The sequence below is a fragment of the Danio rerio genome, chromosome 13 (assembly GCF_052040795.2).
Source record: "Danio rerio strain M-AB ecotype USA chromosome 13, GRCz13ab, whole genome shotgun sequence".
NCBI classification, from domain to species: Eukaryota; Metazoa; Chordata; class Actinopteri; order Cypriniformes; family Danionidae; genus Danio; species Danio rerio.
In genome coordinates, this window is record NC_141033.1 from 35,458,566 (window position 1) to 35,485,916 (window position 27,351).

Genomic DNA, 27,351 nt, shown 5'->3' on the forward strand with positions numbered 1-27,351 from the left:
ATCTCTTACTGGTTCTCTTTGAAGTAGGTGAATCCCACAAAGGGCAGCTGATTCCCAACAAAGGCTTTAGGTGTGGGAAAGGTCTCCACTTCTCCTTTATCCTCCTCAATTTCATCAAAATTACTGGTGTCTATGTCACTGCTCAGCTCTGGAACCACAGGAGCTGCAGCTGAAGACAGAACAGGGGAAAAGCTTAAAAGTTAACTGAATTGCGCATTTATATGTGCTGAGATAAAGGGTAGAGATGTAGCTAACATTGACCAGACTGTTAAAGTCTTGCTTTACTTTCAGTGAACAAAAGTGTAATTAACAAATATTATATGAATTTAAAATCTTATTCATTTGGCTTTCTATTTCCAATTTCAGTTAAGTTAGGTTTGTTTTCATAGATTAACACATTGAAATACAACTGAAATAGTTTAAATATGTATTTATTTTGCCATATGTCAGTTTCATATAGGGATCACTTAAAGAACTGTTTTGCTGTTCAATGAATTTTATCAAAACGTATTAATAAAGGGTGAATGATATTTGGGTGAACTATCCCTTTAAAATATTATAACTTTAAATGTAAGTAACTCTAAAGTTAAATCTTATTCTTAACAATGACTACGTCTACATGTAGTAATCAGTAAGTGAATTATTTGCCTTAATCTGAATAAGACAATAATATGCTTAAGGTCTTCACATGAGTTGCTTTTTCAATGTTCCTTTCATGACACTGTTTTGCATGTTATAGCACATAATTCGATTAACGTCATTGCATCACTACGCTATCCACATTTCCTCCGAAGTTTCATGTTATTTCGAGTGTTTCATTTTTAATTTGTCGACTTTAACTGCAGTTTGGCATTTTCAATTTCATTCAGTAACATTTCATGCATGTCTACCATGACAAACAAGATATTAGATGTGAATATGAACTGCTGGAAGAGTGTTGTCTTAATGGAAATTGATGCCTGCCCGAAAAGTAGCTAAATGTTGCCAGATGACATCTTGCGCTAATTTGCATATCAGTGATCAGTCATCAAGTAGTATCTGACAAGCGTAAGCCAATCATGTCTCCACAGTCTGTGGTGCCGTTTATTATATTATAACAATACATCCAGATGCACAATAAATAGATTCTTATTAACATATTACTTTGCGTAAACTACGTTTATGTAGTATACAAAATAATTCATGTTTTCTCAAACTGACTGGCCATCTCGGTAAAAACATTATTTGAAATATGTCCATTAAGATTTGTATGAATAATATAGTTGACTATTTGTAAAAAATGTGTAACACTTTTTGATAAGAATTTTTTTTTTTAAATATAACACAGATAACGAACAGTTACATTCTTTTAAAAATAATCGAAGCTTGTGTACTTATTTTAACTTGTGAAATAATCACATTTGTGCAACTGACAACAATTATAGCACTATTGGAATTTATTGCTACCCAAATTACTAACAGTTATACATGGTAACAAATATCGGTAAATTAACAGTTATGAAAAACAATCTGAGCTAGCGATTTACTCTACTGAGTGAAGCCTGCAGCCACTGCTCTTTTGAGTCACTTTTTAGAAATTGGTAAAAGTAGCCAAATGAATGTTAAAAATTGCTAAAAATTTTTTGCTAGGTGCTTTTTGAAAAAAAAAGTTGCTAGGGTAATATGAAAAGTTGCTAAATCTGGTAACTAAATTGCTAAGTTTGCAACACTGTGTGCGTGTCTGTGGTCCTTCTTTGACTCGGTAGGTGCAGAGAACCGAGTCAAACAGCCGTGTGTGTATGGAATACCCTTTTGCAAAATAGGGTGAAAATCCTACACGACGGTAATAGTTTGAATAAGGTGTTTACATGTCTGTACTGCACTTCAATAATGTGACTAAAATCAGCATACTCCACGTCTTAATCCAATTTCTGTTATTTTGATTATGACCTTAATCGGATTAAATTAATCAAAAATCGCTGTTAACATGGTAGACAATCAGAATATTGTCCTAATCTCATTCAAATCAGACATTTTTCCACCTTTTTATGCCTTGTGTACCCAAGTGTGGTAAATTATGTTACGTAATATAACCTAATTGAATTCAAATCTTATTTTCTTTTTATTTTCTCAACATCTTTAGTGATGGAGGGATCAGGAGATTTACTCACTCTCTCTAATAGTGCTGAAGGTCCACTGGTCATTTCTAAAGAAAGGATGTCTTTTAATTTCTTCTACACCACTTCGACCCAGGCGAACCTCCCTACCAAACACAGGAATCAGCAGTCACATCGGCAAACACATGAGCACTGGCAGCTAATCATCCTTATGAAAATAGTACACACAAAGTCTCACCTGTCAGTAAGGAAGGCACAGATAATGTTTTTGCCTTCTTGAGAGATCTCAACATCATCAGGGAAGTTGAGAGAGTTCTTATGGTCCATAATCTTGCTGTATGTCCCCACAAGAGAATCAGCGTAGAACGGTGTATCACCTGCAAACATTCACCTTATTTAAGTCAATACCACAGCATACTGTAGAAAAACAGTAATACACACAAACATATTCAAAACTTTTCACTCACCAACCAGCATCTCGTAGATAAACACTCCCACTGACCACCAGTCACACTCGCGACCATAGTATCCGTCTCCTCCCTGAGACTTCAAAACCTCCGGCGAAATGTAGTCTGGGGTTCCTACAGCGGTGTCACAATGAACCATCCCTGTCTGTAATCAATCAGCCAATAAAAAAAAAAAAGTCAAAACATGAGCTTTACTGTCTATCTATACTAGTGTAATATACACAATGTACTAGAGCTGCCAGGTCTTAAAACTCTTGACAAATACCATCACCGCAGAGGATACAGATCTGAAAGATCAGATAGCAGCAGTCATGTACAATTATAAAACAGCTTCAGTCTTTTCAACCACACAGTATTGTATTTTTAATGTTCCAAACATTGAGCAAATTAATGAATTCACCAATAGATCATTTGTAAAAGAACAAATGCATTTTTATTCAGTAGTGAAACAAATGAGTGTTGATGAATCATTCAATCAAACTGATTTTTAAAGTACTTGTTTAAATGAATAAAAGTAATGGTTCATTTGGTTCTTTATTGCAATATAAACACACAACAAAAGGTAGAAAAATAGATCAATTAAAAAATTTTGTGATAAATTCTAAAATCTTTTCAGGGAAAATTTTACTGAACAGTTCCCTGAGTGAGTGTACTTTATAAACAAGTTTTCTACTAGTTGTAATATTATGAGTTGAATAAAGATGTTTAATGTTGCAAGTTTTTTTTTTTTCCAAAATCACACTCCTCTAACCAGATTACTAGTCATATTACATTTGCTTAAATGCAAAGGTGAATGAATTTTTCTTTAATTTCTTAAAACTCACATTTATGTTATTCAAAGGCATCAGCCGTTTCAATCTATTATTTCTGCAAAGAATCAAGCCATTTTTAACCCTCAAAAACGTAGCATTCAATTTGTATACAGCACCAAAATCTTATCAATGTGTAGTTCTATTTCTTAACTCTAGATAGCAGCATAAAATCACAAGTAGTGTGTCCAGCCTCGTTTCAGTGGCTGGATTGTGACTCTCAAGGGCAGACAGAATTTAACTAGGACTTGAGTGGAAAAACTAGCAATGAAAGTTGACAAAAATGCCCCAGATATGTAAAAAGTAGAGCAAAAAAAAGAGCAAGCTCCTGTAATGATTTACATGTGCTGGTATCTGTTACATAACGTGAAGCATTTCATAACAGTCTATTTTAGGACTATCTAGTTGAGTTAAGCATACAAACTATCACATATTACCATCTCTGGTGATTGCTGCTCAGTGAATAGCTCATTTGAACATTCAAAACACGTAAATGTAAACAATCATTGCAAGTGTTTATTTATTATATTCTTGACAATTATGCTACTTATGTCTTTGATATGGTGGTAGTTAAGCACAGTGGCTCAACTAGAAAGTAAGGGGAGCGGTTCTCAGTTAACAGTCATACAAATTACTTAAAAATATTTAAATAAATAACAGACTATTAACATTATAAGATAATCTATATCCCAGTTAAAGGGCTAAAATCTAAAGTCATATTAAAGAAATAATAAGAAAATAACTATACATTCATTTATATCATACAGATTTTACAGAAATTCCATTTTATTTATGCTATGGAAACAGTTGGAAACAATTGTGTATTTTTGGTTGATTCTCTCAACTACAGACGACATTTAAAAAAATGTTATTTAGAGCATTTAATATTAAAAAGTTTTAGACATGTATTTAGACAAGACAATATTAATGTTCAAAAGAGTAAGGAAATCAAAATTTGGTGGAATAACCCTGACTTTCAATCAAAACAAATCCATACAATTGCCACAGCCATAACACGCTGCAGCCCAAGACCGGTTAGTCACTGAAGCTAAGCAGGGCTGAGCCCGGTCAGTACATGGATTGGAGACCACATGGGAAAAGTAGGCTGCTGTTGGAAGTGGTGATAATGAGGCCAGCAGGGGGCACTCAACCTGCGGTCTGTGTGAGTCATAATGCCCCGGTAAAGTGAAGGGGACACTATACTGTCAGTGATTGCAGTCTTTCTGATGAGATGTGGTCATTAAAAATCCCATGTCACTTCTCATATAGAATAGAGGTGTAACCGCGGTGTCCTGGCCAAATTCCCTCAATCAACCCTTACCAATCATGGCCTCCCAATTATCCCCATCCACTGAATTGGTTCTATCACGTTCTGTCCACTCAACCAATAGCTGGTGTGTGGCAAGTACACTGGCGCCGTGTCCTGTAGCTGCCGTTGCATCATCTAAGTGGATGCTGTAAACTGGTGTCTAAATTAACTTTTCATTTATTAAAAGCCGAAATATTGCCAGACAGACAAAGCAACTTACGGTTTTTGAAGAGAGCGTCCTCAGTGATAAAAGACGCGCGCACACACAGGTTAGCCTACACTCTTGTCGGCCTATTCATTATTGATTTTTTTAACATTAAACGCATAATAATCAAGTGCAAAAAAGAACAGCAGGGGTCCGTTCTTCGTACGTGGATTACTCAGTTAGCTGGATTTGGATATTGACGATTTGACATGATCCAGGATTGTTTCGTTCTTCAAAGCTGATCCGAGAGTTGTTGTCATGGCAACAGTTCTGCTAGGTCAAACCTGATCGGGAGCAGGTTCAATTCATATAAACAGGATTAGATCGGCTCAGTTCAAGCAAAGATAATACAGAAAGTATGTTCCCAATTCTGATATTTTCTTACAGTAGTAGTTATATACACTTGGGAAAATGGTACATATTTTTAAACTATGTATTTATATAAAGTTAAAGTCATTAATAAAATAAATAAAGTTATACATATTAATAAAACGTATGCAATCTGCACCCTCGAAATGAAAGTACAAAGACTGCCATCTGGTGGTGCAAAGAGAAAACTTATTGATATGAACTTTTTAGATCGCTTTAGTACAAATTGTGTATAATAGAAATGCACAATATGTGACTTTTTTTAAAGCAATAATACATTTATGCAGTCATAAACATGTTTTGATAGTTATGCCAGTGATTTGATGCTTCACAAAAGTTGCAGACACCTTTACCAATATGAAAATGCTTTTGTAAACAACCAGTTATTCTTTACACCGATTAAAAAACGGATACTATTATAAAGAAAATCTTTTCTAAATGTGGAACTAAATACATTGATTTGCATTGAAATGCATGATGAATACTCTTGTCTTGACAAATGAAAGTGTAAAGCCTGCAGCTCACAACAAATGTGGAAAGTTCTTGCGTGTCATATTAAACAAACCGTTTACTGCTAATTTGATGTAATTTTGCTCACATGGATAATTGAATATTAATCAGATGATGTCATTACGCTGCTGTGCCGTCAGCCAATCATTGCATTGCTGATCATGATTTCGAGGATCGATAGATCTGTCCTTCACAACACACGCAGCGATCTCAGATCAGTTCATCCAGACATTCTAATCTGATTCGCGAACTTGTTTGAAGAACCAAATTAGCGAGAGATCAGTTATCAAGATTAAAAGATCCAGGATCTGCCAAATAATCTTAGATCATTTAAGCGAGGTACGAAGAACAGACCCCTGAACTTCGGAAAAAGTGCTCACGGCTGTTGCCACGATGGTTGCTTTGTTTCTCTGCAGTTGACTTATTAATGGCGCGGCATTGCTAAATCACTCTTGTTTTAATAACAAAAAAAGATATTTGTTATTAAACATTGTGAGATGATGGTCGCGTGATTTTTAATATTAGGGTATGCGTTGCGTATTTATGGCTATTGATCTTATCTACCCGCGACCCACCCATAGTTGAACATCAAGTATATGTGTGTTGAAAGTGCGTGTATAAGTTAGTTGTTTCCTCCAACTCCTGCCACCTTTGTCAGGAAAAGTATTTTGCTTTGTGTTTTGACACTCAATCGTCCGCCATTCTCTTTTTGTAAATTCGACTCCTCTCGTTCTCTTCATGTGATAAATGAAATATGCATTGAAGCTATGTTCAGATGATAATTATAGAGCATGCTCTTGTCTTAAGTAAATTGTTTAGAATTATGTTTCCCATTTAATTCAAATAAATATTTAATTAAAAAAAACGAATACTTAAAAAAACAAATCTGGGGATGGTGTCACGGTGGAAAAGTGATGTCACAGGTGTTGCGTCTTAAAACCGGTATCACCATCAAAACCGTCTATCATGGCAAACCTATTAATTAATACTGTAAATCCAAAGAAAGTGAGAATTTACTGCTTTAATTCTTGATAAATGGCCTATACTATTGCAAATAAAGCACAATTCATCATGGGAGTGAGATCATTCCCATCAAACACATTAGGTGAACCATTATGGTCACATCCACCAATGCTAACAAGCTACAAAACCAAAACAAATGTCAAATCTGGCCACATTTAATCATCAGTCAACATGAGCTGAGGATTTTTAAAACACAAACGCTTCTTAGTCTCAGTTTGACCCTCTGACCTCTGAACCCACCTGAGGTCTTCCTCACTCACATAGAGAAATCAGAGGAAGGCTGACATTTTTTTCCTTTGCTCTCATGAGTCTGGACAAGAACTGGCATGCGTTCAAGGTATTTGACTTGCAATTACATTCAGGGGTGACCTAAAAATCCCTGTACTCAAAAAGCTCAAGCCTGAGAATTACTGAAACCTTGGTTGTGCAAAAAGCAGTTGATCCCTCACCCCATCCATTTTCATGCAGGTCCCGAAGTCTGCCAGTTTGAGGTGTCCGTAGCGGTCCAGCAGCATGTTGTCTGGTTTGACGTCTCGATGAATGAAGCCCATGGAGTGAATAGCGTCTAAAGCCAACACCACCTCTGCTGTGTAAAACTTTGCCCACTTCTCTGGGACATCATATGTGCTGGTGAGATTGACTAGATCTCCACCTGGCATGTACTCCATTACCATGTAGAGAGAGCGGTCATCCTGGAACGCACAGCACAGCTAAGGGAAAAAGAAGAAAAAACAAAAGAGGGGAAAAAATGAGAAAATATTAGGAGTTGTTTTTATTACCCTCAAATTCTGACAGAGTGTGCATAGGGATATACTGATATAATAATTCTAGACCAATAAATATAGCCCCATTATAGGTGCTGTATGTAAGTTTTTGACTCTTCTAAAGCATAAAAATACCATAGTATGTTTGCAGATATTTATGAAACATGCTAAGTGAACATACTTGTTTATCTGAAAATGCTAAAAACTGACTATGCTAAAGTCAGTTATTCTGCTTTGAAAATGTCTGTTACATGCTGGTACTGTCTTTGTTTTGGTGCTTTTAACCCACCCAATGCCAATTATTTTAAGCACCCTGAGTTGCCTTGGTGTAAAACAGCGAATTTGATTCATTCAGTCAGGAAGGCTCACAAAGCATGCATCCACATTTCCTCTGGAGTTTCATGTAATTTCATTTTTAATTTGTCAACTTTAACTGCAATTTGCTACATTCACTTTCATTCAGGAACATTTCATGCATGCCCCCGTGTAAAAGTATAAACTGCTGAAAGAGTGTTGTTATAATGGAATTTGATACTAGACATCGCATGGGGAAAAAAAACCCTGCAGGTATCTGTGGTCTTTCACTGACTCAGTAGGTGCAGAGAATAGTGTCAAACAGCTGTGTGTGTATAGACTATCATGTTGCAAAATGTGGCAAAAATCCTACACAACAGTAATAGTTTGATTAAGGTGTTTACATATCTGTACTGTACTTTAAAAATGTGACTAAAATAAGCATAAACCACGTTTAAAAATCGCTGTTTACATGGTACCCCTAATTTTATTATTGTCTTAATTGTATCAATATCTGATTACTGGTGTCCATTTCAACATACTCATTGTTACTTTTGAGTAATTTAATCGGTCCTTGATGGATAAAACTATTTTTTAATTAAAAATATAAATGATTGCATTCATACAGAAGATAACAAGTGGATTTTTGAAGTGGATCAAAACCCTTTATCAAAATTGTCCTAAAAACTATTGAACATCACCCATTCTTGTCTTGGACATTTTTGAGAAACTTTTTTAGTCCTCTTCAAATGTTGACTATTGCAGATATTGTGTAGTCATGTAACACAAAATATGGAAATAGCACACTCATTTAATATTTAATGTTAAAAACACTGTTGCACATATAAGTAGAGCATTCATTCACAAGTTTTAGTAAAAAAAAGTCAGCACAACCTACCTGTACGACCCATGGGCTGTCTGCAAACGCCATGATGTCCCGTTCCTCCCAGAAGAAGGCAGAATCTGAGCGTTTGATCATTTCGAACTTGCTGAGCACCTTCATGGCGTACACTTTCTGAGAGGCCTTATGCCTAACCTGCACAGACACACACACGCATCATAACATACCCACATCACACACACCTCCTGTGGGATCTAATTCATTACCAACACACTCACAAACCACATTTTAGGTTTCAGACAGTGCTTGTGCCTCACTCCCAAAATGATAAAAATAAAACCATTAGACAAGCTGTGTTCTGCCCTCGACACAGACGTGCCACATTTTTAAGCACGCTCTCTGTTGTTGTGCTTTAGGCGTAACGCACCCACACAGCCCCGTCACACCACTGACAGAGGAGAATACTGGGTAATCATGTTGTTTGTGTCTGCAGGCTTGTCCAGACGCATCCCACTGCATCCTCCCCTGACTATCACAAACACACAGCCAGATTCATCGCTTTTACACATCTGACATGGGCATACACAATAACTAGGGGTCCCATTCAACAGGAACTAAATAAAACAGTGGCAAAACTGCACACATTTAACACATAGCATAGAACACAGGAGAACATAATTTACACCAAAGTGGATCTATAAACCTTCATTAGGACTGGGTATCATTTTATTTGACATAAGGGATGAAAAAACTATGAATTGATGATAATTGTTGATCATTATGCACAATTGGTTATGCACAAAAGACACAGCAGATATGAGGAGAAAATTTAGAGAGCGTATCTGAGTTTAGTAAAACTCTAAAATACTGTGCTTGATTAAACAGATTGGGGAAGAAGTAGCATTACTGCAGAGCATCTTGCATTGATATGGTTGATGATTAATTGACTAATTGTAAGTTAATTTAAAACCACAAATATTCATGGGAATTTGTTGAAATAAGCATTTGTATTTCATTCTTATTTCATTTATTTATACAGGGACAATGTACAACATGACATGTTGCGCCAAAGTTAGCTATAAAGCTAATATTTACATGTGTAATCCCCTGGGCAGGCAAGCTGTAACAAATTTAACAATATTCATTCATTCATTCATTCATTCATTTTCTTTTCGGCTTGGTCCCTTTATTATTCTGGAGTCGCCACAGTGAACAGCTGCAATCTACCACAGGAAAACACTCATTCACTCTGATTCACACACATACACTACAGACAATTTTAGCTTACCCAATTTACCTGTACCACATGTCTTTGGATTTGTGGGGGAAACCGGAGCACCCAGAGGAAACCCACGCGAGTGCAGGGAGAACATGCAAACTCCACACAGAAATGCCAACTGACCAAGCTGAGGCTCGAACCAATGACCTTGTAGCTGTGAAGCGACAGCACTACCTACTGCGCCACCGCATCACCCAAATTAAACAATATATTTTTAAAAAATAAATATAAAAAATTAAATATAAAAAATAAAAAAAATAAAAAATTAGTTTTTTGTTTAATTTTAGTTTAATTTTACATATTTGATTTTCTTAAAGCCAAACTTCAAGAACAGTTTTTAAAATTATTAAAAGTGGTACTCTCTTAAATATGCACTGATTTTTTATTCCATCTTTCAGCTAATTTGACTGAAAAAAAAACCCGGTAAAAACGGTTCTCTTGTGTTTGATTGAAAAATCACATTTAACTGATGACCTAGTCTGTCTTATATTGTATCTGGCACATAAAAGCAAGGAAATGATAGATAAAACAACAGAGCATTCAGTGGACTGGTTTTCAAAGTATCTCTATTTCCAGTAGACAAAACTGTATTTTTTTTTCCAATTCATTGAAAATAGGCATTTTTCCAGTACATTTTTCACCTTTTAAGATTAAAAATTTGAACAACCAGTTAAAAACAAGGGGATTCATAATATTACAAACTTTGATTTGAAGCAATGAAGTATATTAAAAGGCAAAAGAAGTAGACAAAAGGCACTAGACTGAATACTAAAAGCTTTCACAATGGAAAGAACTACATTATCAAATAGAAATTCGAATATCGTGAAATTGAGTTTGCTCACCAGCTGGACTTCCCCGAATGCTCCTCTACCAATCACCTTCACTCTGTCAAAATCCTCTGGCCTCATCTGGAGCTCCCTTATATGGTTCATGACTTTCTCATCTGCACACACAACACAGCAAAACTACATTACCTGGGTCACATCATTCATAACTGACAAAATAGTATTATTTTTCTGGTGAAACTACCAGTTAATAATAAAAATGATTCATTAGTAATGGTTCACCCAAAAATGAAAATGCACTGACTATTTACGCTCCCTCAAGTGGTTCCATACATTTCTGAGTTTCTTTTGAAAGAAAGCTAAAAACATGTAACATTGACTTCCATAGTTGGAAAAACAAATACAATGGAAGTCAATGATTATCAGCTTTCTTCAAAATATCATTTGTGTTCAACAGAAGAAAGGAAGTCAAACAGGTTTGGGGGAGAGTAAATGAAAGAAAAATTTTCAGTTTTGGTTGAAAAATCCCTTTAATTGTCCAATATTTTTTATTTCATTTGTTACTTTTTGACCAAATTGTGTACGTATTCTTACCAACTTTTGATTGTGCTAAATATTATCATTTTTATCACACACACACACATTTATATTATCAGGCTGTGATGTAATGTTCTTTTTTTTTTTTAAATATAGCCACTGACAATAAAAAAAGTACTGGATGAGTACTACTAAACAAGGGCTGCACAATATCATTCAGCATCGATATTGTGATGTGATTATTCACAACAGACACATCACAGGATATATGCAATGTTGAGTTTGTATTATAATTTACCATTTGCATGCGTTTTTGATGCCTGTATAATGGTTTTAAAAGCATTTAGGCATAAGAAATTTTACCAATTGCAACCTTAACAACGCTTTATTTTATTGAATTATTTGTATTTTTATCATTTAATTACTTAAAAACTGTTAGACTCAGGAAATGATAAAACACTTTATTTTTGTTGCATCTTTTTCTTGATTGTATTTGTAGATTGTTATGCATGAAAATACTCACAACATGTGCAAATACAGCAAATACACTGTGAATAGTACAGAAATTTATAGATCGTTTATTAGATTTTATGGAGATGCACTTCCAATGGAGAATCAGTGTGTCTAACATCTTATTTTTTCCAAATAAAGATATTAAGTCATCTGGTGTATTTATATTGCAATATATATATCACAAAATAAAAACATAAATATCGCAATGGTAGACTTTTCCAATATTGTGCAGCCCTTAACAATGAATCACTGTTGTTTTCTTCACAAAAGCACTCAAAAATATTGAGTATAAATGCTGGAGTTTAATAATTATTCATGTGTAGTGCAACATCTCCATCATGAACGACAATTATCAAAGGCCAGCACAGAGAGTTTGGATGAGAGGACTATTGAGTCACACTCACTCCTCTAAGCCACACATTATAATGTCCATATGGCCATATGGTCTCCATGACAACAGGGGGAATCAGAAACCAAATCTGAACAGAATGTGAAAACTCGTCAAAAAGTTTAATAGTGCGTGAACAGAACACACAGACACAGATGTGTTCACACAGGCACGGTGCAGGATAATGAATGGAAGCAAATATCAAACATTAGTCATGAAGAGAAAATGAATGCTAAATTACGTGCACAGCTGTCACAGAAATTACCAAAGTTGTCTTCAAGTACGATTATTTCAGCACCATCAATGAATCATAGCTTATGCATGTATCAAACAAACTTGAATGATGCTTAAAGAGACAGTACACCCAAAAAAGGAAATGTGTTGTTTATTTATTCACCCTCAGGCAATCTGACATGCAAGTGATTGTGTCTTCAATAGAACATTACAGAAGATCTTTAGGTATGTGAGAATAAGTTTTAAGAGGCTTTCTTCAGAGTTCACTTTCTTGCACAGACTGATAGTTTCCCTCCAAAAGACCTCAGTATAACACTAAAACCCACATGTAGTCAAGTTTGTTTTGTCTGGTAAACAGATATTTCACCCAAAAATGTCTTGTAACAATCACTCTTCCTTCACTACTTGTAAACCTGTTTGACAGTTTTATTGTCATCAGTTGAACAAAAAAGAAGATACTTTGAAGAATGTTGGTAACCATTGCATAGAATTACTTTTTCCCACTATGGAGAACATTGGTTACAGGTTTTAAGCTTTCAACAGAATAAAGAAAGGGTTGGAACTACTTGGGGGTGGGTAAATAGTGAGAAATTGTTCATTTTTGGGTAAAGTATCCCTTAAGGTTTTTAGATTTTCAAATGGCAGATAACCATTGACTTGCTTTAGATCAGATGACAACAGTTTCAGATAAATAAAAAAAATCTTTAATGCTCAACAGAAAGAGAACCATTATTATTTAAAAAAAAAATAAACACTAGAGTGAGCAGATAAAAACTATTTGTAAGTTTGGGTGAAATATATTTTTAATATCCAAGCTTCCTGCTTTAAAACTGCATCATAATCAGCAGTTTAACCTGCAAGCCATTTCTTCAAAACCAAACATGCACAGTTTTCATGATACGTGCTGACAGCTCTTAATTTATGTGATGAGCTTCAGTGTTGTAAAATGAGGGGCTCAAATTAGGAAGAGCCAATCAAAACAATTTATTTCAAATAAATGTTGTTGATGTTGCAGCAGGAAGCGGCCTCATTGTAAAATCATGATGCCACCATTAAGTATTTCCTTCAGCCACACAATAACACAGAACAACTATCAGACAGAATCTGTGGCCTCTTAGTCCGCATTTACACTGCACTGTTCAAGTGACTCAATTCCAATTTTTTTTTCCCATGTGGCACAGATCAGATATGGCCCATGTACGTGCAAGCAGGAACAACACAAATGGATTCCGATTCACTCAAATCAGATTCAGGCCTTTGTGGAAATTTATCCGATATGAATCGGATTTGTGTTCTCGTGTCTGCAGTGTAAGCAAGTAGATCGGATTTTCACCTGTCAATGCAAGTCGTGCGTCATTAAAAACCATAGCAAATGACGTCAAGTCTGACACTCTCATTTCAAAACAGACTTCAGCAGAGTCCCAAACCTTAAATCTCATACACAAGGACTTAAACAGCTTTTATATTGTCATATAGTGCAGGTATTTAAGCATGTTAACTAGAGCGAGAGAGAGAATGTCCGCCACGTAGCCAATATAACTAATAAAAAAACTAGTGCATAGCTACATCACGTGCATAAATTACACCATGGACATTACATTAAAATGCCTAAAGGTTTACAAAAGCCTATATACCAAAAGAAGATGGACAAATGAGAACCTTTCTTTCATAAACTATAGTAGTACAGCTGACATACAGTAATAGAAAAAAGAGCACTCTTTATTAATCAGCTGTTAGTCAGGGCCCGCTCTTTTTTTTTTTCAGGTCAATGCGCCTGTGTCATGTGCTGTGTAAATGCAGACGATCGGATAAGAGTTACTTTAAAAGATGTTAGCAGGTCATCAAAAAAATCGAATACAGTCACAAAATCAGAAATGACCACCAAGATCTGCAGTGTAAATGCAGCCTTAAAGGCAGATACTCACATCTGTTCAAGAAATTCTCGATGTTTTTATTTTTACGTAAGGCCGGAAAGTCCAGATCTAAAACCAGGGCATTCATGGAGTCCTGAAAAAGAAAAGAAAAACGCTTGAGTGAGACATTTACTCACAAAAAGTGCAAATGAAATGAAAAGTAGTTTTTCCTTCACAGTCAAATAGGTAAAGCAAAGTATATACTGTTTTCATATCATTTTTACACATTAGACTATTTCAAATAACATGCAAAAATAGTTATTAGCTATACAACAAAACTTTTTATGCATTGAGGCTATATCAAATTTTGGATCCTTTTTCTTGACCACTTTTTTCACATTTTTCACCAGTATCCCAGCTGTCAACATATTTTACTAGTCTTAATCTATATAAAGTGTAAAATTGTAATTTCTGTCCTTAATTATAACCACTGGCTTGCATTATATGAAATAATATTTATGGATTCAGCTAAAAGTCCTCTTTAATGCTCAAACAAAAGAGAAAAAAATTCCCTTTTTAGCCCACTTGTTTTTTAGTTTTTTCTTTTTGCTGCCAGCATTCGATCGTTATACAAAGTTCAGAATTTTTAACAAGTTGGTGGTGTACAATTTTAATAATTATTTTTTATATATATCCTTAATTATCATTGTCATCATTTAAAATCAAAACACCTTAGAGGCGAGACACACCAAGCCAATGGTAAGCCATTGGGCTTTGTCGGTCCAGCTTGTTGGTTTGGTGTGTTCAATACATCGACTCTCGTCAGAACTCATTGACTTCACTGATTCAGTCGATTCGGCATTAGATCCTTGGCAGAAGAGAGCCTTTTGACAGGCTATTCAGCAACGAATAAGAGCGCGAGTGTGATGTTGTGAAGTAACATTGCAAGTAAACCACGTGTCAAAGCCAGTTCCTGGAGGGCCGCAGCTCTGCACAGTTTAGTTTCAACTCTAATTAAACACACCTGATCAAACCAATTGAGTCCTTGAAACCTACAGGTAAGTGTGTTGAAGCAGGGTTTGAACTAAACCGTGCAGAGCTGCGGCTCTCCAGGAACTGGCTTTGATACCTGTGAAGTAAACAATTTAAGTCAAGAAGGAAAACAATTAGGCCGGCTGTAATTTCGCTACAATTCTCAAATAGTTGCAAACAATATGGATTATTAGATTATCAGACATATTTGCACAAGCGAATGTACTCAATGCTAAAGTGTTAACACTTGTAGTGGAAAGACATGTCCTCTTGTGCAGACTCAGAACGCAGCTCTTGTTTCAGTAAGCTTACATTCGTTTGGTGTGTTCATGCGCAGCTTTTTTTGGTTCAAACATGATCCAATGCGAGGTGACAACATGGTTGGGTTTTATTGATGCTAGTAGTTTGCCGTCGACTTGGTGTGTCCAGGCACTTGATGATAGAATAAGCATTGACGTCATTAACATGCAGTTTTGAGGCTCATATACAAAACGTACAGCAGATGAAAGATAACAATTAAGAGAACATGAGTTTAATAAAACTCTCCACAATATCCTTTGTTTACTGGTAATATCCTACTTTTTCCTTTAGGTGAGGATGCTTGTGTTTTAAGTGTCATTAGTACATCCTGTCAGGTCACTGAAGTAAAGATATTTTGAATTAAGATTAACAATTGATGATCAATCATGACCATTTGTAAAAACTGACATCTCTAATGCCAAGAGTGCCTACATTCACAAAAATAAATGAAATTAAATGCAGAGAATCAGAGATAAGTCAGGCACTTTATGTAAACAATCGCAGCTAAGCATATTTTAGCAATTTAGAAAACTAATCCCATCTGGTTACTGCTTTGGAAATGTTTATCTATTCATGAAGACATGGACGAAAACAAACAATATCCCTGTTATTGAAACCCTGAGTGGTTTGATCTACAGGCATACTTCAAGGACAGGAAGTTAAATGGCAAGGCAGAACTTCCAGCCAACAGATATTCAATCAGCAAGGCTTCAAATCAGTAGATAATAAAAGAACATCCACTTCTGATGACGAAGCCCAAACTGACAGGTCATTCATCATTTTATTCTTATTATTATTACAGCCTTTGTTACCCAGAACATGTTTCACCTTTTTTGGGCATCTGGGTGATGTCTTGTCCTGGGGGAATGTGGCGTATAATGAACGGAAATGCATTTAAAACAATTAAGCAGACGTTGAGAGCACCAGGCTCATAGATTTGTTCCAGCACATGCAGACTGAGGTGACGGCTGGCGTTTTCTGCGCTGTTCTGCTTGTAAAATGCTTTGAAGCAAGAGCAGGTTTGCTGTGACCGACATACCAGGCATGGTCTCGCTGGAAACCCTTACCGGAAAAGCACTGGGAATGTCCAGCACCACACCTCTCCCTCTTTCTTTCTTTCTCTCTCCCTCTTCTGCACTACCTTCAGCTTCCAGCAGTTTCTAGCCATCACTACATGATGTTAAATCTTGATAAACAAGCTCTGCTCTTTTTCCTCAAAGCATAAACTAATCAGACATGCATTCAATTACAATATTAACACAATAAATGCTTAGTTTTTTTGCTAAGATAATCATCAAGTGTTGAAGCAAATACAGGGTGAGCATATACAAATAACGGAGATCCGCAATATGAGATGTCAAGAGGGTGACAGCGCAAGTAAAGTAAACTGCACACACTTTATGATGTAATGCGTGGATGCGTTTCACAGCGCAATGCATAACTTAACTTTTAAATGTCCATGCTTAATCAGTCATCGATTAGGTCTATCGATTAAAGCGTTATCGACAATCAATAGATCGTCAAATAGTTGTTAGCATCCCTAAATGAAATATATTAAAGGATATATTTTACCCTAAATTCACCATACTCACCATTAAAAGGACAGTTCATCAGAAACTGAAAATACTGTGACCATTAACTCACCGTTTAATTGTCCCAAACTTGTTTTATTTTTTTTCTGATGTTCAACAATAATATCCAATAACTTGTAATGTCTTTGGCTGTTGAAAACTTGAAAAGTAAATGCTAAATTAAGATTGTTCTTTTGCTTTTTAGTTTATTTACATTGTCAGACAGCTAAAACATCTCACAAAATGTGTTAAATCCGCTGCACAAAGGGATTGGTATGCTGAAAATCCTATAAAATTGATAGATATAAACATTTTCAAATTTATCGGGATAATTATCGATAGACAAATTTTTTGCCATATCGCCCAGCTCTACTATAAAATAACATGAATAATCAGTTCAGACCATTTTGTGGTTCATCAGCACTTCTTTTAATAATACAATTAAACTTTTTTACAGATTCATTTATTCATTCATTTGAAATATTATCTGGGGGTAATTTTATAGTTATGAGCAAAATCAGACAAAACTTTCATTTTAATAGCATTTGATGATTATATGATAGCACATTATATTTTAGTAACTTTTAAAATACTTCACAAATGTCCTTAGATGATTTGGTTATTTTATTAATTTTTTTTGGCCTAAAACACTCTAAAATGTTCTTCACTATGAAAAAAATGGTTCTTTAAGGAATGTTTTCACTAAAGGTTTCTTTGAGAAGCCAAAAAGTTTCTTATATGGAATCATGAATCATTTAATACATCGCAACGAATGAAAGCTGATGTGAAATTTTCTTTCATTCGTCGCAATGTATGAAATGGAAATGGATTCTCTTTTTTAAATGTTCATGTTGCAGCAAACTATGCACAAATGTCTTGGAAAGTGCTAACTGAAATACATTGCTACCGAACATATTGCATGATCGTTTTGTGTATTGCAATTCAAAATGAATTTTGCTACAAACATCCAACGGTGTTATGCTGAAAATGTAATTCTGTGTTCCCTAGACGTGAGTGTAAATGCATTTACATCAAATTCAGTTTGTGTATTGCATTTTCAATTTCATTTAGCAACTTTTAAAGCATTAAAATGTGGATACAATTTACATATTAAAAACAGTGTTTGAAATGAGAAATGCAAACAATGTAATTTAATTTTCATTTTGCACCAAACATTGCACATATGTCTTGGAAAATGTAAATTGAAATACAGAAATACATTGCCATTTAAGATATTGCATTGCCATTTTGCATATTAGACTTCAAAATGAATTATGCTACTCGTATGGTTCCATAACAATTTGCAAATCAAAACGTGGAGTCAACTTGTAAGTCAATTGTTAATTCAAATGACTCATATGATCAACTTGCTAATTCACTAACTGCTCTGACGATGTAGGACAAGAGTTGACAACATATATTATACTCCCGTGTGTCTCGTTGCATTTCACCATATCAACATTCCCAACATTTTCCAGTACAGGCCACTTCACACATAAAACTTCTATTTAAGGAAAAGCGATGTCCCTTTCAAAGCATGCACACACACAGACGGGAAATGACACCTGCCAGCAGAGGCTCCAGTCAAACCAATATAATGTCACGCTGTCGAGATGACATCATTTCTTCACCACGTACCATGTACATGAAACGGAGCATACCAAAACACACCAAAGCAAACATGAGGGATAGAGTGAGGTGTGCTGAAAAGCCCACTCCTCAGGCCTGAAATACAAGGGGCCATCGTTACATGGACACACATGTGACCCACCTGTACAAACACCCACATTCGACAAGCACACTGCATCTTCAGCTTCAAACTACAGCTCCATTTCCTGTCTAACACATGCAGACTTTCAACTGCTCCTGCCTCTCCTTTGATTAAAGTTTAACCTGTGTCATTTTTGCACTACTAATGTGTGCTATTTTGCACATTAACCTGACACAAGTTTTTTTTTTTTTAAGTCTTGACCTTTAACTGAACAATCCTACAAAGCTGAAGAAACCCGCCGATGTGTAAACGGTTAACCTTGACCTTCAGCCTCCACAATTCATAAACCACACACACAGACACAGACACAGACACAGACACACACACAGACACACACACAGACACACACACAGACACATACATAAAGTAAATACAATAAATACTGTGAAATAAGAATATGAAAATGCAATGTGAATAACAGATAATAAAGTTCTATAATAAAGTAAATAACATTCAGTTTGTTGCACAGAGTTATCGTTTCGATCCATAAAACTCAGTGCTAGAGATGCACCAATAACACTTTTTTACAAAACGATACGAGTACAAGTATTTTAATTTGTGTACTCACCGATACAGAGTACCGATACTTCATAGATTTGGTTTCAATTATGTTTATTTGTTTGTGTTTTTTTTTTTTTTTTGTATTGGCACTCTCTTCCAAAACCGATAGTTGCTTCCTCAGTCTGGCTATATTTCAGCTTTTAATCGAATGAAACGTTAATTTAGATGAGCCAGTTTTTTTAAAAATTGCAGTAAAGTAACTGTGACATGCGGCCACACATCGAATTTGAAGTCTGATCTCATCTCGCTGTCAAGTCGCAAAACAGAAGCTGGTACCAGCTGACAGAATACACTGTAAAAAATAAATTCGTAAAATTTACAATAAAAAAAACGGCAGTTGTGGTTGCCAGTACTTTATCGCTACAAACACGATACAAACCGTAAAAGTAATTTCTCATTTTTACGGTAAATTACCGTATTTTATTAATTTATAGAGGTAACATGTCTGTATTTTGAATGATCAACATCTACACATCTTTTATTACACAGTGAGACACGTTAGCACACCCACATGCAGATGGTGATGAGGAAGTTACATAATGAGCCAATACTTATCACAATCAACTTTTCCCACAAGCAGAAAAGAGTATCAGCATATAGAAGGTGCTCAGTGTCATCCACACAGCTACTAAACACCAGTATGGTAACACGCATAAAATTAAAATCATGAAATAAACATTGTTTATCAACATTGGATGTAACATAAATCTCTAATGTACATAACTGATGGGGAAACAACTAAAAAGATTCATATTAATGTCAACCAAATGCATAAAAAGTTATGTGCCATGCAGGGAATTCTGGGAAAGTTCATTTACGGTTATTCGGCGCATATATTAAGGAAACATACCGTTAACCAGGTTACAAATTTATACTGTAGCATTTTTACAGTTTTTTACCGTTGAAATCACGGCCATTTTTTTACAGTGTAGCTGAAGCCTTTGGGAAATCTGTCAAAATACAGCACTGAAATAACAGGCATAAATGTCTTTGAGCCAAAAAGTCTATCTGTAGGATATCTGTAAAAACAGAATCAGCCAATGTTATGTAGAGGTTGTGTCACCTAATAATTATATTAATTCTAACAAAATGAAAACCAAAATAAACAATTCATTACATTTTTCGTTTGCTAAAAATATACGGAAATAAAAAAAATAAAAAAAATCAAAGGGTGGCCAGTTTGTATTAATGCGTTTTAATATTAATAAAAATATGCTCTGCCTATTTAAGCTTAACGGCTTTATACACCGCCAACAGGCAAGCATTCAAAAATATTATTTTACTGTGTACTGGGTTATTATGTATATTTTACAATAAAACTAAATGTAGCATGTCTCGCTGTCATATAAAACATGCAATTCATAACACACCAGAGCTGTAGACCTATACTTTATGCAGTTTGTAAACTTATAGGGAGGTACCGGTCAATACTGCACACCACGTTATTGAACTCCAATACTTCTAAGGGAGATTTTGTTACCCGATAGCCTATACTAACTTGAGAGATTTCTAAAATAAAAGGCATTTTAAAAAAAGGAACAACATGCAAATCGGCAACAAGTAGCTAAAACTGGTCCAGTGGACTTCAGCACTTGTCATCTTGCTGCGTATAATGTGTATCAGCACGTATCAACTGCCGCTGGTGATAAAGAAAGAGAAAGTGTGCGCAAAAAAAGCAAGATCTTATCGTTATAAATATTCCTTTAACGATACTTATCGAAATATTTATATTTACATGGTGTTTATTAAGATTGTGTGATCTGTATAGGCTGTCTGAACTTTACAAAAGCTGTAAACAGACACGCGCGGTGATTGCAGAGATGTTCAGCTTTGACAAGGCTCTTTTATTTAGCCTGTAGTCTTTAGATTTTTATATAATGTTCCAATACTAAAAATTCTTTTATTTGTTTTATTCATAGTTTATATATAAAATGAGTGCTAGCTTGTTAAGCTGTGATCATTATGCAAAAATCATATTTCATATTCGGTTTATTTTTCAGTAGCCTAAAGATTTGTTAATAATGTTTTTAATAAACGGATTGTTTATAAGGACAAAGCTAATAATATATAATACATTAAGACATTGAAGTCAGGTAGGACAACACATTAGTGGTATGTTGAGTGGTATCAGTGCGTGGTATCAGTCTTTCATGTCCAATACGAGTACGAGAAGCAGCAGATAGTAATTACGATTGGCATGAATAAATTTTTTGAATCTCAAATTGACAGCACTCGTTGGAGGGGTATTCTGCAAAGTGAAAATGTACAAATCAACAAAAAGACCATATCGCAATTAGAGATATGATTACTACATTTTATATGGTTTATTCTTTCACAGGCAACATGGAGAGTTGTGCGTTCTGCTTTTCTTGAGATCCAACGTTTATCAGAGGCAGTTTAAACTACTTATACTAGCTCATACAATGAATACAATTCAAGAAATCAATGAAAATTAGGGATGTCCTTATCAAGTTTTTGAGTCGGAGTCCGAATTATTCGATTTTGAGCATCTACCGATACCGAAACCCGATCCGACAATTCTATAATACATAAAAAAAAGAATAAAAAAGAGTGAAGAAACAGATCCAGGATAGAGTCAATCCATCCTGCAGTAAGGCGTACTCTAGACGTGGGAGCACACTGCTGGCTAGATCTAAACTGCATTTCGTTGCATTGCACTTGTACATGTGTAAAGACAATAAAGTTAAATCTAATCTAAAAAAATAAAAGTAAAAACAAAAAGGACAAACTCTACATGTCTGTGGTGCATCGTAAAACAGGACTAATTGCTTGTCAGAAATCTTCTTATGAAGGGCTGGCAGAGGTTTTTTGATGGAATAGTGGCGAGACGGCATTTCAAATTGAAGTTATATGTTTGTTTTTGAGGTGTCTTATCAGGTTTGTTGTGTTAAATAGCCTTTTCCTATCCACTTCAAGCAATGTCGACTAGGACTGCATAATTCCGGCTAAAATGTGAATCAGGATTTTTCAGCTTAAAATCAAGATCACGATTTTCTTACGATTCTTTAGATGTAAAATAAATGTTAATATGAGTGGCCTATTTTTATTGTTAATTCTCAAACATATCATCACCTTTGAATTATAAGGTTCTCTCTGCAGCTTCAAAGCTTCAAATTGAGCTTCAAAGTTTTTGCAATCTATATAGCAAACAGTGTGTGTAACATTTGTTTTTTAAAAAAAAGTCTTAAAATGTATGTAAGAAACTTATAAAAAGCATCCCATTATGTAAATTAATTGTCATTTAATAAGAATAACTTTATAATACCTCCAGACCGCAGACATACTCGTGCCTTCCACTTCAAGCTGCTTCCGTGTTCTACTTTGCCTGCATTTAAGCAATAGTCAAGTCAAAGAAGAGGTCTAACTCTGTGCCACCGCATATCTATAGATGTGTTAAAAAATAAAGAGAAATATATAAATATACATATTCGAGTCCTGATCGGTAGTTAATGTCTGATCGAGTCTGAAACTGTGTGATCAGGCCTGACTTCCAATTATATGATGGGATCTCAACATCCCTGGTGAAAATTATTCATTTACATCTCATCCAATACACACACACACACTTACATAAAATAAAAAAATTTAATCTTTACATGAAATAAAACCTGATATATGGGTTGCCAATACAATTTGTTGACTTTAAAGACTATTCATTGAGTAATTACTATAAACCAAGTCATTTGAAAAGGTCAATGAGTGCGTGCAATTCAGGCCAAATAAAAGCAATGAAGCTGCTAACACCGTCATTTATTTATTAAATGAAGTGTGTGCCACATTATTAAGTTTGTCTGCAGGTCAAAGCACTATTAAAATATTTGACAACTGTCCAGAAACAACCTGCACACACGGTCGGGAAAATTTTATCTGCCTTTCAAACAGAGTAGAAGAAGATAGTTTTTTTTTATGAAGTGTTTGTCCTGTGAGATTTCAACTACATTTAAGTGAACGGATTTCTAGAAGAGATCTACAGAATGAAAGACTATAATCGTGTTTATGATTGATCATTTTGAGTTTAGAGTCTCACATATTATAAAAAACAACAACATGGTTGTTATAAAAGACTCATGAAATGCATAAGTGAATGCAAAAGGAAAATGAAAACACTGAAACAGAAGTGGGCGGTAAAAAATAATGCATCTCTGTGTTTTAACATTACCGCACACACACATACACACAACTGTGAGTCACTCCCACCTACACACACACACACACACACACACACACACACACACACACACACACACACACACACACACACACACACACACACACACACACACACACACACACACACACACACACACACACACACACACACACACACACACACACACACACACACACACACACACACACACACACACACACACACACACACACACACACACACACATCCAACACTAACTGCAATAATGACAAATGATTATCCATGCTTCAGTTAAAGCCGCAGACATCCTCTCACTCACACACCCCTTCTTAATCTCAGACTTTTACCTCATGCAACCGACAACCTCTCTGTTTATTAGCTCCCCTGTGCAACAATTAGTAGTACACTAATATTACACAGTGATTATCTGGTTGACATTTAGCTAAATAAAATAAGCATTAGTAAATAATGCATTTTAAGTCTAAACTGCTGAGGTTTCCTATACAAAAATATGTTATTACATATTTACAACATTTATTAGCCAGAAAAAAAATAGTTTACTTAAACCACCTAGTGACAAATGTACAGTAGTAGCCAATAAGAGTGTCTTACTTTAATCTTTGTTTTTTTGATAAAGGTTATTAAACCATATTTTGCAGAGTGTGAGTTATTGTGCTGGAAGCTAGGCTGATTTAGGTGATTTTAATGTAATTTATCCATGCAAGTTGTCTTAATGAGTGGTTCACCAGATTTATTCACATTAAAGTACATTCAATGTGACTGATTTACTTACAATTTCGTTCGGAAAGCAAGTGATTGGCTTAATGAATGAATCATTGAATGATGTATTCAACTGCTATTTTCAAAAACAGATTCATTCCCAAACTATACAATATGCAGTTAAATACAAGAGAATCCCAAGGACGTATCTGAAGCTGAATCACCAACCAATCAGGAGCGCCGTGTTTCCCCAAGGCCAGTCGGTGAGGGAAACTCAAGACTTCAGTAAAAGCGCAAGTACTACTAACAAATGTTGTCTCTTGCTGATCTTTTGCATCCTCTGAACCGCCTCTGTGTATATGTGTGAATGTGTGTGTGCGTTTGTTTGCTGTTTTTTCATTAAGTAGTTAGTTTCATGTATCGTAGAGTAGCTCAATAAATCTTCGTTTTTATTTTGTAAGAACTGTATTAGTGTTTATGTGCTTCGAAGTCATTGCCTCGTGCTGTAGATTTTGTTACCTTGTTGAAATTTAACCCAATACTGTGTCATGTTAATATAGTTTGCCACGGAAATAATATGAACAAGATTGGTAAAATACGATGTCTTCTATTTGCTGGACAAATGGTATATAACCAGTGTGAATAAGTGTGAAGCTTTTAATATGATTCAGTCTGACTCAATTGAGTCAAATCAAGTGATTCAAATTTTCAAGATCCGATTCCTTGAAATGAGCAAATAAATCCTGATCAATCTGTTAACGTAGGTTGATCCCATACACAGTGTTGATCTGAGATCTAAAAATATTTTGCTTTGGCTTTATTTAAAACACTTACTGTCGACAAAAAAGGGTTGGAGGAAAGACACTATTGGGTCTATAATGCAACTTGCTCAATATTAACTGTATACAATCAATGTGTAAAATCATGAGTGATGTTTTTAAATATAATTTCTCATACAAAAGATACTGTAGAGGGATAATTAGTGGGTTAGGCTTTAAAACAACAATAATGAAAATATCGTGGACAATAAATCTCTTGCACTCCAAGAGACCAATCCAAATGTTACAATTTGACAAGTTTATTTTCACACATTGTATAAATGAAAAATCATTTTATTATATTATATTATATTATATTACAAAAGAATCCTTCCTCACCCAAACTGTTGTATTTATTTGAGCTATTTTGTAAGACAAACACTTCAACTGAACTGAAGCTAGTATCTAGAAGTGAGGCAGATGGCTGATATAACATCAATGTTTACACGGATTAAACTTTTATGATGGCAAACGACACACTGAAATTGCACATGGTTTCACAATGTTTACTCAGAAATTAACTACAAAAACAAAAAAAGATGTTTCTTATACATCGACAACTTTTTTCTGTCAGATTTTGGAACAGACAAAAAGAGCACTACCACTTCAATAAATCAAGCATGCAGTTACAGTATCAATCAACAAGTCCAGCTTAAATTAAAGCATTTTGTGGTTTCATTTGTTTAACAGATGCACTGCTGTGTCACTGTAGCATCAAGATCTTGCAGTTTTTTACATCTGCCAAGATTCATTTGCTGCAACCGATAACATTTCTCACAATATAAGAAAAAAATAAAAATCACACGTGTAATCACTTTTTAAAGATTTATTACTTGATTATTATCACAGATTTGTAAAGAATTTCATTCTTTAAAAAATTGTTATGAACCACAAACAGTTGATTAGATGTTTAAAGAATGTTTACAAAATAAAAACTTTTATTTTACAGGGACGAATTACAAGTGTGCAAAAAATCTTTTTAAATCTATATCAAGTAAATTCTGCTTTTTTGAATTCTCCTGCCCCTTTGAGTTAAATACATGACGGCGTTTTACAAAAATGTGTAATTTGTAATAGCACGAATGTTGTCAACACTGATCATAATAAATGTTGAGCAACAAATCAGCACATAAGAATGACTTTTAATGAAGCATGAGCAGCATTCAAAATCTAATATCGTTAGATTTGAAATAGTGTACTTCTTGAGCTGATGATAATAACATGCACGTGATTATTGAAGTGCTTCTAACATCCGATCCTTTCAGTAACAGACAAATGCGAGAGTAAGGTGCAAAAAAACAAAGGAGTAAATGATTCTTTCAGCAACATAAAACATGAACAAACTGCCATGTTTAACTATTATCATCAGCTTTTGGACTATAATGAACTCGGAATGACGGATTTACTCTCTAACAGTGATCAACGTCATTCTCGCTCAAAGAATAAAGCTGTATAGGTCGTTAACATATCGCATCTGTTTGGAAACTAAAGTTAATTATTTCAAATATAGATGCGCAAAAAGCACACACAAATAGACAGAAAGCGCCACCTCATATTTTAAACTTATTTTTAGGCCTCATAAACAACTATAGATGGCATACAACAGATTCTGTTCTTCTTGACATCTTTGTTACTAGAAGACAAGGTTAGTTTGAGCTTGGGTGGACCATGGTTCATTGCGCACCATCACTGTATTACAATGTCTTCTCTCGGCTGTGTATTTAAAAATGCTGCTTCCTGTGTTGTTGTTCCACTGCCACACACTGGTGACGATTTACTGTGAACCAATAGCATTTTAGCTCCACCCTATTGATACTGTTCTATTGTGCAAGGTAGTCTTTGAAAGGATCCCAAGTTTGGCTTTTTGGTATCTTTGACAGTGGAAACAGACATAAATGCGTATCATACTATACTGAATGGTACCACTGAATAGAAACGGGTCACTAAGGTAGGCAAAGAATGTGTCACAGATGGCAGGAATTCTGTAACATTTGAAGAGCATTGGGGAAAAGGTTTTCCTGGTTGTTTTGACTGAGGGGGCGAAAGGAGCAGCTGCTGTTCCAGGGTAAAAATGGACAAGGCCACTATCACACCACCTTATATGGCAGTGTTTCTCCAATCTGCCCACAGA

General features: G+C 35.1%; 1 protein-coding gene across 9 annotated transcripts in view; it reads right to left on the minus strand.

Moving 5' to 3' along the window:
• The window catches only part of rock2a (rho-associated, coiled-coil containing protein kinase 2a), an 84,422-nt gene that overhangs the window by 26,883 nt on the left and 30,188 nt on the right, over positions 1 to 27,351 (minus strand). For all 9 annotated transcript variants that reach the window (XM_087277501.1, XM_087277498.1, NM_174863.3 and 6 more), the window contains exons 2-9: positions 14,349 to 14,430; positions 10,809 to 10,909; positions 8,745 to 8,882; positions 7,238 to 7,498; positions 2,564 to 2,708; positions 2,335 to 2,473; positions 2,151 to 2,242; positions 10 to 169 (exon numbers count right to left, since the gene is read on the minus strand). Coding sequence is in view for 2 of the 9 variants with exons in the window: in NM_174863.3 (NP_777288.1) it covers positions 10 to 169; positions 2,151 to 2,242; positions 2,335 to 2,473; positions 2,564 to 2,708; positions 7,238 to 7,498; positions 8,745 to 8,882; positions 10,809 to 10,909; positions 14,349 to 14,430 (1,118 nt within the window). In the remaining 7 variants the exon portion in view is untranslated. The remainder of the gene's footprint in view (positions 1 to 9; positions 170 to 2,150; positions 2,243 to 2,334; positions 2,474 to 2,563; positions 2,709 to 7,237; positions 7,499 to 8,744; positions 8,883 to 10,808; positions 10,910 to 14,348; positions 14,431 to 27,351) is intronic.